This window comes from Cynoglossus semilaevis, chromosome 14 (assembly GCF_000523025.1).
Source record: "Cynoglossus semilaevis isolate Cse_v1.0 chromosome 14, Cse_v1.0, whole genome shotgun sequence".
NCBI classification, from domain to species: Eukaryota; Metazoa; Chordata; class Actinopteri; order Pleuronectiformes; family Cynoglossidae; genus Cynoglossus; species Cynoglossus semilaevis.
In genome coordinates, this window is record NC_024320.1 from 16,870,955 (window position 1) to 16,885,913 (window position 14,959).

General features: G+C 38.2%; 2 protein-coding genes across 2 annotated transcripts; both read right to left on the reverse strand.

Moving 5' to 3' along the window:
* Positions 1–209: 209 nt before the first annotated feature.
* Positions 210–4,453, reverse strand: cnppd1 (cyclin Pas1/PHO80 domain containing 1). The gene is made up of 8 exons (XM_008325480.3): positions 4,253–4,453; positions 3,443–3,545; positions 2,940–3,021; positions 2,728–2,848; positions 2,473–2,601; positions 2,322–2,383; positions 2,096–2,213; positions 210–1,936 (listed from the first exon to the last, which is right to left on the reverse strand). The coding sequence occupies exons 1-8, from the start codon at positions 4,313–4,315 to the stop codon at positions 1,286–1,288; spliced, it is 1,329 nt and encodes a 442-aa protein (XP_008323702.1). The 5' UTR covers positions 4,316–4,453; the 3' UTR covers positions 210–1,285.
* Positions 4,454–4,666: 213 nt separating this feature from the next.
* On the reverse strand, positions 4,667–13,655 carry abcb6a (ATP binding cassette subfamily B member 6 (LAN blood group) a). The gene is made up of 20 exons (XM_008325479.3): positions 13,394–13,655; positions 12,430–12,968; positions 11,126–11,266; positions 10,571–10,760; positions 10,110–10,202; positions 9,680–9,872; positions 9,453–9,574; positions 8,981–9,090; positions 8,813–8,878; positions 8,532–8,657; positions 8,325–8,401; positions 8,175–8,238; positions 7,911–7,996; positions 7,772–7,829; positions 7,568–7,672; positions 7,153–7,327; positions 6,955–7,067; positions 6,737–6,831; positions 6,565–6,633; positions 4,667–6,474 (listed from the first exon to the last, which is right to left on the reverse strand). Exons 2-20 carry the CDS (start codon positions 12,958–12,960, stop codon positions 6,318–6,320), a joined length of 2,571 nt encoding a protein of 856 aa, XP_008323701.1. The 5' UTR covers positions 12,961–12,968; positions 13,394–13,655; the 3' UTR covers positions 4,667–6,317.
* Between the last annotated feature and the right edge of the window lie 1,304 nt (positions 13,656–14,959).

Here is a 14,959-nt window from a genome sequence, read left to right on the forward strand (position 1 = left end):
CTTTTAGAAACCTTCAAATCAAATCTCCTAACTTTGCCCAAACGCCACTCTGGTACTATGATAACATGTTAGTGCACAAACTGATGGAACTAGTGGAAATGAAAACTCAAAGCAGGTACTATCTGGACTTCATATGATGAAAAAGACAATGAAAAGGTGGAAGATGCAATGTAGTTTTTGTTATGCTATGACGCTTATACAAAAAAAAAAAGCAAACAAAATGTATTGGAAGTAGTACCAAACAACGGTCTTGATAAATCAGTGCTTGAAGAGTATGTTAAAGTGTATGTTCAAAGACAAAATAACCTTGCCCCTGCCCCCGCCCCCACCAACAGTGTTTTCTGAATAAAATTCACCAGGATATGCTCACTTCTCATCTCAAAACAATCAAACAAATGCCCCACCAACAATAAAACACAGGTCAGAATCTTCAATCTAGCAAAAGTGTGTGTAGCAAAACGGCTTTGAAGCAAAAACATCTGCGTGAATTAAAATGTCAGGGTTTTGACAAAGGTTTTTGGCATTTTAACATCATCAAAATCATGGACTCTACTCCCTGTGTATTTGCAAAATCTTTATGAATGTAAGAATAAACTTAATGTAACTTAAAGGGAAAGTGCATATTTTGGAAGTGTGGTTCTATGAACTATTGCGGCACCAGGTGAAAACATTACTGCTCTGAGAGACATTAGGCCAAATAAAGCTGCAGATCTAAGTTGATTGCCCCACATATCCCTCAAGACAGTATTTTTAACAGGAATCTGAAGACAATCAGCTGTTCAGTCTGAATAACCAATGTCCATGAGATGAAAACACACAGAAGCAGCCGTTTCTATTTCATCTCCATCAAGGCTGACATTTAATTCTCTCAACGCCAGGATTCTGCTTGACTTTTCCTCTGTCTTATATGCACACAATGAGGTTGTTACTATGGGCTTTAGTGGTGAAGAGTGAGGGAATTTGAAAATGCTTTTCAAGGCGAGACTAAGCAGCAATCACCACAACAAGATATTTTGATAATTTGATAAGACAATTTGTTTGATGCGAGGGAAGCTTTTCTTGTGTCATTGTCATTGTGTCTTGTTTGACGGAAATGTCTCCAAAAGTAACCTTGGTGGTTCAAGTTAGTGCCATAGTTAGGACTGAAAAATGTGTCAATACCATATAAACCAAACTAAAAACCCCAGACATTCCAATTAAAGCTGTGAATGAGTCATGAAAACAATGCTAGTTTAATTTCCAGACTTTTTCACCACAGGCTGACAGCAGTGAGAACACACAGGCTCTAACCAGGCATCAGCAGAGCTGGAACTTTCTCCACAGGTAACACAGTGCTTGGATGACAGGATCCCAGCTGTACGGAGGGAAAACCCCCAAAGTGAGAGTCCAGACTGGGGAGAGTGGCCTTGACGAGGCTGGATGTTATCTGCCACAGTGAGGAGTCCTGATGGTTATCTTGAGAAACACGAGTGTAGAGGGCTGAGGTATTTTTAAACCCACACTGGAGAGGTTGGAGGGTTGCCAGACAGCCAGGGCAGAAGTAGGAAGCAGTGGACCAGGTCTGAGAGGTCTCCATGTCAGAAGTAGTTTCAGGATGTGTGTGACCCAGTGAAGCAAAGAGGGAACCCCACAGGCATAACAACGATGTTTGTGAGGAAGCCGACGTTGGACTCTCTCTCTGATGCTCCACTTCAGTTGTGGCACCAGTCTGACACTGGACACTTTGGTTGGCCAGGACACAGCAGGGAAGGTGGTGAGCTGCAGCTGAAGTGTCAGGGTTCAGGGCTGAGGTGTGAACATAGTCCGTGGGGCCTTTGGTTTGAGGTGCGAGTGGAGACTGACTGGTTCTGGAGAGACTGAGCTGATGGAGCACAGCACTGGTGGCAATGAGACCTGCCACACTGGTCAGATAGACCAGGCCAAGCATACAAGATACCTGGAAGTCAAAATGATAGGATTTTAGTATTATTAAATTACAAAAAAGTATACACAGATGCATTTTTAAAAAGACTGGTGATCTTTGTGCTGAATGATTCTGTACTCAGTTAGTACATGTCCTCATGTTTTCTCTTTTGTAAAAAAACCCTCCTCTTACTTTAGTAAAGTGCTGGTAGATTGTGGTGAGAGCTTGACTCCATGCTGACTGCTCCAGAAGAACACACAGGTCAGTGTAGGTGAACCAGCCACGTTTCATCCCCTGTCGCTCTGCAATGCTGAAGAAAGACAGAAACAGGTAATGTTGTATAAAAGTTTTTCCTCTGAAAAAAGTTCAAAGATTAAGTATATATGTGAATGTTTCAACAGTGAAGTTATCAACCAACCTGGTTTCCAGATGACTTAATATGTCAAAGAAGTCATGTGGCTTTGTAAAAAGGCTCCACCCCTGGAAAAAGAACAAACATAACCAATAACTTAAAGAAAATACATACAGCAGGCAGAAAAAACCCCAAAACACAAACAGTAGCAACTTACAATAGCATTCAGGAAGTTAATTTCCAATTTGTTGACAGTTTGGACGTCCAGCTTTCCTGCTGCTCCCCACTCATCGTTGAAAACTTCTTCTTCTTCACCTTCGTCGTACAGGTACTTGCTGGCAACCATCTAGTGTTTAAAGAAAGGTGGATTTCTGCTGAATGTCTAATTTTATTTACTTTTTGTGGAGACGTTTTTAAAAGAGTAGAGGCATTTATTGAAGTTAAAAATATTTTTATATAACATTTTATGTACCATGGAGATCAGAAAAAGGTCAGAGGAGGAGATTTTTTGAAGGTATTCTGGGTTTCTATGTCGGAGCCTTTCTATGTAAACTAGAGCCAACATCATGGCACATGGAGAGATGCAGGCCTCCCTGGTGTGGAGAAAAAAACAAACTAGTTTAACAAGATATCATGTGCAACTATGAAAGAGATGCAGAGAATTAAAAAATAATTAATACAAACCTTACGACATGTGAAGCATACTTCTTGTGGAGCTTTCTGATGGGGCTTGGGGCAGACTTTTGGAAGATTTCGACAGCAATATCTGGGGCAACAAATAAAGAATAATTATTAAAAATATATTTGCACAAAAATGATATAAGCACCGCATAGCCAGCTCTGCCTTTTCTAGAATTGGACTACAATATTTTAAAAACTAAGACAGTTTGAGGAAGAGCTCTAAAAAGTCTTGGGTTTTTATCCAATAAACATTTTATATTGTAGTTTTTCAACAGCATGCCAAGTACTTGATTTTTTTTCTACTTGTGCTTACATTTGCCAGGTTTGTATTTACCTAAGAGGGCCAATTGGATAAAGGGCTTGAAGGAGATCATTTTAAATGATTTAGGAAAACAGGTATTGTGGGCCACACAAATAATGTTAAAATCAGAAATAAATTATTTCAGTGTGTATTTAAAAATATTATGTTTCATTTGAAATCATTGTTTTAAAGTCTATGGACATACCAGTAACAGGACAGGAGAGGGTGTCCAAAGAAATGTCTTTGTCCAGGCCATAATACAGTCGCTTTCTCACTCTTTCAGTCAACTTCTGATGTCCAGGAAGAAACTGAAAATAAACAAATGTCCACAATACAATAATTAACAAACTTTATTTACAACACACAACATTGCATGTTTTTTTCCATACAGTAAAAGTGTACTTTTAAACTTTCTGCAACGTTTCCTCAAGCTACCAGCTACCATGGATTTGTTTCTAAGACTAAACGTATATCTCGTTCTTATTTTATATATTTAACTAATCATTAGAATAATACATACACAAGGAATTATGATTATTATTCCATCAGTAGCTAACGCATTTAGGTTTTTATAAATATACAGTACGTTTCTCAGTCTGAAACTATGTTAAGATTTGTGAAACACTTTCTAAGGTTTATTGACTAACAGACAAGAACTAGTCGTTCTTTAGTTAGGAATTAAAAAAGATTAATACGTCAATTGCTGCGAGTATTATAATTCTCAATATTCGTTATATAATAAAGCAGCATTCCGCTCCAAAAAAGAAACTACGCGACAATATTAGCTTAGTTAGCATTTGACAGAACAGAAGCTAGCGTAAGTAACAAACCCACTTTTTTGAACTAAGTATTGTAGTTCTTTATATAGTAAAGAAGCAAATGGGTATATGTATAATTGTTTTACACACAGTTAAACACTCGTAAAAATACATAATGTAAAAATAACCATCATTAGGTCAGCAGGCTATCAACAACGCGGTTGAACCAGCACATATTTAAAATAGCATAGACTTACCGTGAATTCCTGGAAGTCCGAAAACTGAAATGTTTTTTCGTTGAATAAAGCGTCGAAATCCATATTTACAGCATTTGACAAGTCTTAGCCAATTGTTTAATTACGTTTCTATACGACTGTTCTGGAACGGCCTTAATCCACTCCCGCCCGGAAGAACTTGAGCTAAGCTAAACTGAGCTAAGCTAAGTTACGCAAACACACTGAACGATGACAGGCGTTGACGTCATAGACCTCCAGCTGTTTACTTCAGTCTTTATAACAGGGCCGAATCTAGACTACTCCAGTTGAAGGGGCCAGGTGAGAGGGACAGGGACCGGAACCGGGACCGGGACCGGGAACGGGAACTTACTTTAGGTATCACAACACAATAGCATATAGGATAATTGAGTTGCATTGAGTTCACATGAGACATTCTTGTTTTTCACGTGTTCACGTTTTTTTAATAGTTTCGTTTAGCTTTATTCTCAAACACAGAATATTGATCATATACAATTTTACAGCCTGATTCACACGTAAAAACAACATAAGTGTTTAAAAAACAAAACAAAATATATAAATGGACAATATCCTCTCTGAGGTAGGCCTGCAACGGTCAATGGTGAAATTACATTCTTTGCCATTCACGCTGATGGTCATTTGAATTTCATCTTTTTTCATCTCCTTAAACTGGCTTAGATCTGACTGTTTATTAGGTTCTATTTATAAACATTATAAAATTAAATTGTCTTTATAGGATATTTAATTTAAATATGTATATAATAAATGACAGCAGTAACACCAGAGCACACACTTCATCGTAGTGATAAGAATAAAGACTGACGTTTAAAAACACCTGATAACAGAACACCTCACCAGTAAAAGCTCATATATAAATTAATTATAAACTGCACTAATAAAATCCCTGGTAAATTGTCATGAGCATGTCTTTCAGCATTATATATACATTTTAATGCCATCAATAGTGTTTTTCACTCTGTGTGCAAAGTTGACTTTGTTTTAATAATCAGCACAAACCAACAATGACATGTTTGGTGTTATAACACCCTTAATTTACCTGAAGGCAGTTCTCACTAAAACAATAGAAACCTTATTTCAAAAGAATAAGTCTGTATTCTAACAATGTAATAAAAAGAAAATTCTGTACTTGACTGGGCTGCCTCTAATCTGTCTGCACCACCAGATAATGGTTTACCACTGACTATTAAGCTGCTTAATTCTCCAACTCAGGAGAAAAAAAGCAATATTAAAGACACAACAGTTGACATTTTGAGGTTTGAAAATGCTAAAAAAGCAAATAGAAGAAAACAAAGTGACACCTTGGGGTGAACTAGACCTTTCTGCAGGTACTTTTCTGCATTTGTGTTAACTAAACAGAACTAGTTTGGACAGTAAAAATGCAATAAAATGCATTACAAATAATAAATTTGTATTTTTAGGACGTGTGCCAACTTCTCTAACAAATGTGGTTATGGTTTAAAGTTATTCCAGTGGACTCACCACCCGCAGGAAGGTTTGGTACGGTGCAATGTGATTTGGGTGGCGACTGCTGCCCCCGCGACCCGGTAACGGATAAGCGGATGAAAATGGATGGATGGATGGATGGATGGATGGGTTTAAAGTTATGAACCATACGTTATTGATGCTAAGGCCGTATAAGGTTATCATAATATTCAATATGTTTTTATTGATGTTAATAATCTGCAGCAAAACAATATATTTCTCAGTTGAATAGCAGAGACGTTTTTTCTTTTTCTTTTTGGGGCTAATCTGCAAATGCGTTCTAAACTCTGGGTTACAGACCACGAGACCATGTGTGGTCTACAGAGGCCCAGATGGACTTGGATTTAACCTTGTTGTTTGTAGAGCAGTTTGATGAGGTATTAATACCCTGACTCCTCCACATTTCTGTTAAGGGTACTTCCCTTTTCTCCAGTGCAACTTAACATAAAAAACCCTTACATTAATAAAAAAAAAAACATTTACACCTCATCAGGTTCTGCAGCATAAATAAAATGTCTGTTTAAGTCTGGATGTTTAAAAGCACAGTTAGAGCACTGGGAAACAGTCAGTGATGGTGACCAGCAGAAGCAGACGGTGGCTGCAGTTTCTCAGACGTGTGATCTTTGGCTTCTGTATCAGAGGATGAATCAGTGTCCTGGGCCTGTTGCTGCTTCATCCACATGTCAGCGTACAAACCCCCCTTTGTGAGCAACTCATCATGACTGGGATGGCAAACAAAATGAGCCATTTATATTTCATGATACTGTCAGAAACGTGTGCCAATACCTGAAGACAAAAACAACAGCACTTACCGTCCTCGCTCAGCAATCTGGCCCTCGTTTAAAACCAGAATCTGGTCTGCCCCGATGATGGTGGATAACCTTGAATAGGCATCATAGGACAAAACATGCAAGTTAAAAAAAAAAAAAATCAAATTTGCACCATGCGCTGATGAAGAAGCATCAAGCAAGATGGATGACTTACCTGTGAGCCACAACGATTGTAGTGCGATTGACACAGACCTTGTTCAGTGAAGCCTGGATGTTGCGTTCTGTTTGTGTGTCTAATGCAGAAGTAGCCTGAAGACAAAGATTAAACATACTTGTCTTGTCCCCCTCTCGCTCTCACACAGAGACGTATTTATACAAGCAGAACAAATAGATCAGTTATAGCTTTGAGTTAAAGGTAAAACAGAGACTCACCTCATCCAACAGGATGATCTGTGGTGCTTTGAGGATGGTCCTGGCGATGGCCACTCTCTGCTTCTCTCCTCCACTCAGTTTCAGACCCCGTTCTCCGACCTGTGTGTCATAACCTGCCAGAAAACATACAGATTACTCACCCCTCATTACTGATATGTTATATCACATGATGTGTCTGTAAAGATGCTGTAAAGAAACCTTCAGGGAAGGTCATGATTCTGTCATGGATGTCTGCAGCTATGGCCGCCTCCTCCACCTCCTGATCAGTGGCGGAAATGCGCCCGTAGCGAATATTATTGCGAATGTCATCATTGAACAGCACAGTATCCTGAGGGACCACGCCGATATGAGCGCGCAGTGATGACTGCTTCACCTGAACAAAAACATAAAGAAAATGACAGTCAGCAGTAATCTGTATTTGTTTGAACTGACTTCACAACATGACAGGGGAAGGAACTTTTTCAGTCATTCCTTTTAGACAAGTCCTTCATTCGTTCCAAAATTCAATACTTGATATACAAAAGCCTAATATTTACATGTTCATTTATTCCTCAGCATTACTGCTTGTTACTAATAACTGATGAAGCAGAACTTTGTTAAAAAAAACCCTTACCGTTGATATATCCTGGCCGTCAATGCTTATGCAGCCTCCCTGAATGTTATAGAAGCGAAAGAGCAGTCTTATGACTGTGCTTTTCCCAGAACCTGAGGGTCCAACCTAATAAATGGTGAGATAATTAAAAAAAGAAAGAAAAGGAAAGCATTAAAATGAAGAGATGTGAAGAAGTAGAAATAGACGTTTGTTCATTTTACTGACCAGGGCCACGGTCTGCCCTGGCAGGACAGTGAAGGAAACATCCTTCAGGATTTCTTTACTGCAGAAACAAATAGGTAACGATAATAAGTCCTTCATCAAAAGCTCCTTCAGCTTTTTAGAAAACAAAATTTAAACAAACCCATCTCTGTAGCTGAAGAAAACATTCTCAAACTCCACCTTTCCGTGTCTGTAGACAAGATTCCCTGCGTTTACTTCATCTTTCACCTGCAGTGAAACACAACAACATACAAGTTTACAACAAAAGAACATTTTTTGTAATTTTAGAAAATGTCATTTTTATGTTCTATATATTTATTCAAATTCGGACATTTATAACCTTTTTCCTTATTAGGTTTAGATTTATCATCTGATTTCTATGTAAAAATCACTGTGTTGACTGTACCTCCTCCTCTTCCTCAAAAAGACTGAACATGTTTTCCATGTCAATGAAGGAATTCTGGATCATTCTGCAGGAGACAAAAAGACAGGAAAACATAATTGGTAGTAAGGAGGCCATACAAATATCTGCTGTACATTAACAGCATTGACTCACGAGTAGTAGGTGCCGAACCAGTTGAGCGGTGTGCACAGTTGGATGATGTAGGTGCCAAACAGAACAAAATCTCCAACCTTACACAACAAACAGGACAATAATGTCAGTGAAGAAGGTGACCCCAGTGTGTTTACAGTCTCCAGTCAGTCAGTCAAACCATACAGACTTTCAAAGGATTGATTTTGGTTGTGAGAGTGTGAACGGCACCTGGAACTTTCCCTCAGTAACAAAATAGGCACAGAGCAGAGAGCCAGACAGCAGACCAGAGGCGATGATGATGTTCTGTGTTTGGTTGAGTAACGCCAACGACGCCTGGGTTTTCCACTGAGACTCCTGCAACAAATGACATGTCAGCATTATTCCTGTGCCCTTAAGAACATGGCTAAAGTCATCGACATTACCAAGTTCTTTTTGATTTTCAGTTTTCGTACAATTTTGATACCAATAATTCTTGACATAAAGTCTGTAAACAAATCCCTTTGACTGACCTGATATTTCAAGATGGCATCCTCAAAGCGTCCGACCTCGTAGTTCTCTGCATTGTAGTATTTTACCTGTGTTGAGAAAATTAAAACACATATCACATTAGTCTGTTAGACTAATCTAATTGTTTGGAAACTTCTTAGTGACGTAAACCGACAAATGTGATTAAGCACCGTCTCAAAGTTCAACAGTGAGTCCACAGCCTTGGACCTGGCCTCATTGTCCTGCTGATTCATGTCTCGCCTGTACTTCGTCCTCCACTCAGTGATAATGATGGTTAGGGCTGGTGGGACAGAAGCAATTACAGTATGTAAGTAATTATATAAATACACTTTGTGATCTGTGACTCTTTTAAAAAATGAGTCCCAACATCACAGTGTGTAAAGCAGTCACTGAAGTCCACAGAGAAAAATCACTGTTATAATTTGACACAAGTGCTGCAGGACTACTACTGCCCCTTTGGTCAGATTGTGTTACTGAGTTATATGTAAAAGGTTTTAAAAAAGAGAAACATTGCTAATTGTGTTTGTGTGTGTGTGTGTGTGTGTGGGTCTATGGTTAAATGTCTGATGTCTTTGTTGCCTCTTTGACTACAGACTAAATATAAACACCTAAACCTCACAAGTCCTTTGAGATGCTACTCACTCAGATACAGGGCCATGCAGACGAAGACAATGAGACCAAACCATGCGTTAAAATATGTGACAAAGTAGATAATGGAGATGATGATGTCAGCAATGGTTGGAAAAATGCTGAAGACGATGTAGCTGTGGAGAAAACAAAGGCAACATTATTTTACTTTTACATACATGAGTGTGAAAAACGAAAAGCTTTGTTGCATTTTTTTTTACCACTAGATATTTTTTTTTTACCTCAGCAGGCTGTTGATGGAGGAGGTGCCACGGTCGATGCTCCTCAGCACGTCCCCGGTTTTGCGGCCCAGATGCCAGCGCAGCGAGAGCGCGTGTAGGTGGGCAAATAGTTGCACTTGAACCACGCGGTTGGTGAACTGCTGTACACGGATCCACATGAAGGACCTCATGTTGCTGACGAAGCCCGAGGCTCCTAGATAGAGATACCAGAACAACTGACTGTGATCGTCATGATTGAATGGCACTGATGATCACTTCTGGGAACAGGTCAAAAAACATTCACATCACTCCTAAATTCACTTCTAAAATTTCCCCTTGAATGGCTTGTGAATTAAAAAAAAAGACCTGAAATCTCAAGGACACTGTCCACCTCTGGGCATCACCACAGAGAGGTGTCCTTCCAGAACTGAATAAAAATTCTCCTACGTACCTGCACCTCCGCCCTGCAAGAACTTGAGCAGGACATAAACACAGACTGTGGTAGCAACAGTGTGCCAGCTGCTTCCATCTGTCAGTCCATCCACTGTGGGGAGACAGGATGAGAATTTCAACATGTGGCTAAAGGTTTTAAATAGAAAAACAAACAAACAAACAAACAAAACATCAGGTGAAGTAGTAAAGTTTCATTACCAGAACAATATAGAGGCCATGTTTTATGTGCTGTTTGTTTGACTGCCGGCTAAGTCAACAAATCAAAAAGTTATTTCCAATGAATTTCATAGAGTGCTAAGACATGAGTCAAGAAGAATCCATTAAAATATAGGATCGATCAGATTTAGAAAAAACATACAGTGATTTTCTTGTTGTGGTTTTCTAACAGTAACTAAAAACAGCAGTACAAACAAACAGCAGTACTTGTTTGTACAATATTCCAAAATATGTGTTAATTACCTATATTCTTGTAGTAAATAGGCACGAAGACATTGATGGCCCTTTCAGCTCCCAGCAGACCCACACAGAAGACGACAAGCATCTGCAGCAAGATGTTTCCTTTGGGCCACATGTAGGACATGAGCAGACGGACCTTCTTTCTGAATCCCTGCCATGTTGACTGGTTCTGTTGTCGTCCACCCAGCAGAGACTGAGACACAGGCATGAGGAAACGTGTACATTTTTACATTAAGTGACAGTAGAGAAATTATAACTTCATGATTTACTGTATCTTCTGGTTGGTTTGTTTACCTTGAATATTTTGAAATTTCCTACATTTTTCTACAACCCAGAACCCCCCTGTCTTGTCATAACTGAAATATTTTAAATATTAAAATGCATTTGCTCAAAGACTGCTACCTTTAGGCATCCTACATCTAAAGCTGTTTAGATTTGCTAAGGGAGACGTTTTAAATAAACATGTTCACATCTTATTTACCAGACAAGCACAAAGCCTAAAAGAATGTCATGAAAAGTAGCGACTGAGTTACTATAGTGAGGAACAGACGTCATCACCTGTCCACTGTTCTCCACGTCCCGCTCATCTTCATTTATCAGCAACATGTAAGGTTTCCTTGGCAGGCCTGGAGCTCTGAGGCCAAGGATGAAGAGCAGCCCAGTGCTGATGTAGCGGATGAGCCAGAGGGAAAACTGCACCTGAGGCATTTGCATTCAAACGTAAAGGTCAGAAATATATCTTTTAACATCACAGTTAAACAGGATCTTACTGTTACAAGGGGAAGGGTTGTATGTGGTACATAAGGAATGTTCTGGTAATAGATTTCTGCTCTAATGAGGCATATCTTTTCCAGATAACACAAGTGAAGCTGATGAACCTAATATTTGCCATGGCTGTGCAGAAACCAGCCATAAACCTTTACAAACAAATGATTCTAAATATATACAAATTCTGCAAATTATATCATAAAGAAAAAGAAAACTATATAATTATATAACCAAACCTTCTCATAATATAGACTAGCTTCAAAAAAGCCAGAGGGACAAACAATAAAAACTTCATTTATATAATTCTAATAAAGAGAGGGATTTACAGGCCAGACTCGCTTTTATGTAAACAAGTGCTGACTCAGTGTGGGAGGGACTAAAATGTGTCCTGTGAGGCTCAGGGTGTAGTTTAGGGATGTGAAACTCAGATGTGATAGTGACTCAGCAAAAACTGGCAGCAGTTCACTGATCACCATGACTAAACAAATCTGACTGGGCAGCACTGTCTCAGCTTTGTGGTAGTGTATTTGACATTTCTCACATTCTAACTTGCCTCACCTTAGTGGTGATGTAGACACAGCTTCAAAGTAAAAACACTATGAGCTCCACCCCTTTGAGAAAACACACACCCATCTTAATAAACCAACCTTTGGCCAAACACATAACAGGTAACACTGATATAACAGTAATCAGTACATTCTAATGCAGTTAAATCATAGATGAAAAGAGGACACAGCCATTGTTTATGGCAGGGTTGGCTGAGGTGACGCCTCTATAGTTAGCTACTGCAGCACTACACGCTGATCTGGCTGTGCACTAACAACAGTTTGATAAACCTTTATTTTCCCTTACCTCAAAACACAAATAATAAAAAGGGAATGGTCTTTCCATTTGAATTTTAAAACTAATTTCTTCCCCAGGTTAATCAGACCCTCCTCCAACACAACCAATAAATATATTATTATATATTATTTTACTAAATGTACAACACTGTTCTGGTTTGTCCCTGGAAAAGGTTTAGCATTTTTTAACCTCACACGTTAAAATATGTGTAAAAATATGATATAAAATAAGGTATGATATGTGAATCTCACCTTGTGTTCAGTGCTGTCCAGCCGCCACCACCAGTGAGGACTATACCAAGAGACAAAGGCCAGGTTTTCTGCTGAAAAAGCAAGAGCCCAGAACAACAGCAGGAAGGTGCTGTGGCCCCTGGTCCTGTCCATCACCAGGACCCTATGTCTCTCCACGGTGAGCAGGACCGTAGCCCAGGCCCAACCCAGTGTTGAGAAGCAGCTGTAGAGCACAACGTAGCCTGGGAGCTCTATTCCAGTGGCAGTAGCAGCTGTGATGATTTGCCACAACAATCCACCCAAAAACTGGGCTAAGAGAAGGACAGAGATGGAAAACTGGAAGCGATAGAGAGAGGAGCGTGGGATGAACTTGGGTTCCATGGCCGTGCCATATTTCTGGTATCCTATGCAGTAGATGGTGCCAAGGAAGAAGGCGATGGAGAGGAGGATGGTGGGGACCAGGGTGAAGTAGAAACAGGGCGAGATACCTTCATCCAGCCATGTTTTGGAGATGGAGGAGTTGGCTTCACAGTAGCTCTTTACTAACACCATGGCTGCAGCTGCATTGGATAGAAATTATATTACATACAGAACAATTAAATTGTTGTTGGAGGCAAGGCTGCTTGAAAACTGTTGAGATGTTGTTGTTTTAGAAAAAACACTGTTTTAACAGCCCGTGCTTTGTCACAATTTACATAACCTGCAGTAAAAATAAATAAGGTGAGTTTCTCTTCACAATGCAATGTAACTGGATAAATAAAATGTCATGACAGAATTGTTACCTTCAGTCATTGTTCTTGCCATGTCTTTGTTATTCATATGTATCTGTGCTGAATATATTCTGTTGATGTTGAAAATGTGTCACACTGTTTGAATGATGTTTTTAATTCTTCATACATGTTTGAACGATTAAAACCGCCACAGCTTACGTTTAAACTTCACGCCCGTTAATTACAAAGAAGACTTCTGTCACTGGTGTGTCTACCTTATTTTCAGCAGCAAGTGTTGTCAACTCCACACGTTCTTCACTTGTCAGTAACAGAAGCGTTTCACTTCAAACGAGCACAAAACACACAGCTGCTGGTTGGCTGATGGCTTAGCCGCTAACACCGGCGTTCAAATTATGTACAAAAAACAGAAAACAGCAAAAACAACAACAACTGCATGGACACAATGCGAGTGCCGCTCATAGACACACTGGCTATCTCTGTCCTTGTTGCCTGAATCCTCATCCATGACTCGGCAATCGACAATTTAAACGAAACAAAACACTGACACTCGGTGATCGACTTCAACAATTGAGCTGCATCGCCCTCTAAAGGACGGAGGGGGTATTTCAAACACCGCAAATTATAAAATAATAATAAATAATAATAATAATAATAATCATAATAATAATAATAATAATAATAATCATAATAATAATAATAATAATAATCATAATAATAATAATAATAATAATAATCATAATAATAATAATAATAATAATCATAATAATAATAATAATAATAATAATCATAATAATAATAATAATAATAATCATAATAATAATAATAATAATAATCATAATAATAATAATAATAATAATAATCATAATAATAATAATAATAATAATCATAATAATAATAATAATAATAATCATAATAATAATAATAATAATAATAATAATCATAATAATAATAATAATAATAATAATCATAATAATAATAATAATAATAATAATCATAATAATAATAATAATAATAATCATAATAATAATAATAATAATAATAATAATCATAATAATAATAATAATAATAACAATAATTATTATTATCTATACATTCTTTTGAAAGATAGGTTTAAATGAGAATATTAAGGCGATTGTGGGAGCCAGATGGAGATAACATGCTTAGTGCAAAGGCAATAACACTGTTCAATAAAAATGAGGACGAGAAAGACAATTTATGTCATACATCTAACAAAATTGTCAATATTATTTATGTCCGTTTGCTAAATCTAATTAAAGGATGTTTTATATGAACACAGTACCGACCTGTAGTGGCGCAAAAAGATCGATAGGTGACACTAAATCCAAAGACATAGCAGACCTAAAAAGTGAAACCTCTTCTTATTCAAGGCACTCGTGTATGAATGATGTGCAATGAAAAGCCATGACCACAGGTGGTGGGGAGAAATATTCCTGTGATGGAGCACAGTAATAATGACTCCATGTTATTAGCGGTTCACATGCTGTCATTTAACTGCTATTTAAGGCCAGTGAGTGAGTGATTAATGACATAGTAGGAACAAAGGCCAAGTGAAGTTCGGACTGAGGAAAAAGAGTAATTTTTCAGGGGAACGATATCATCTCCTTTCAACAGAAAAAAAGAAAAAATATTTGTAAAAATAAAATTTTCCATTAGAGCTCTAATTTAAGGGTTTAATAGGAAGATGTCATTTATACCCGTACAGTGTGAATGGATACAAGACCCCAGACACAAAGAAGGCAATGATATGGATGCACATCATAGCTTAACGTTAGAAAAATTTAATAGCATATGCAGCACAG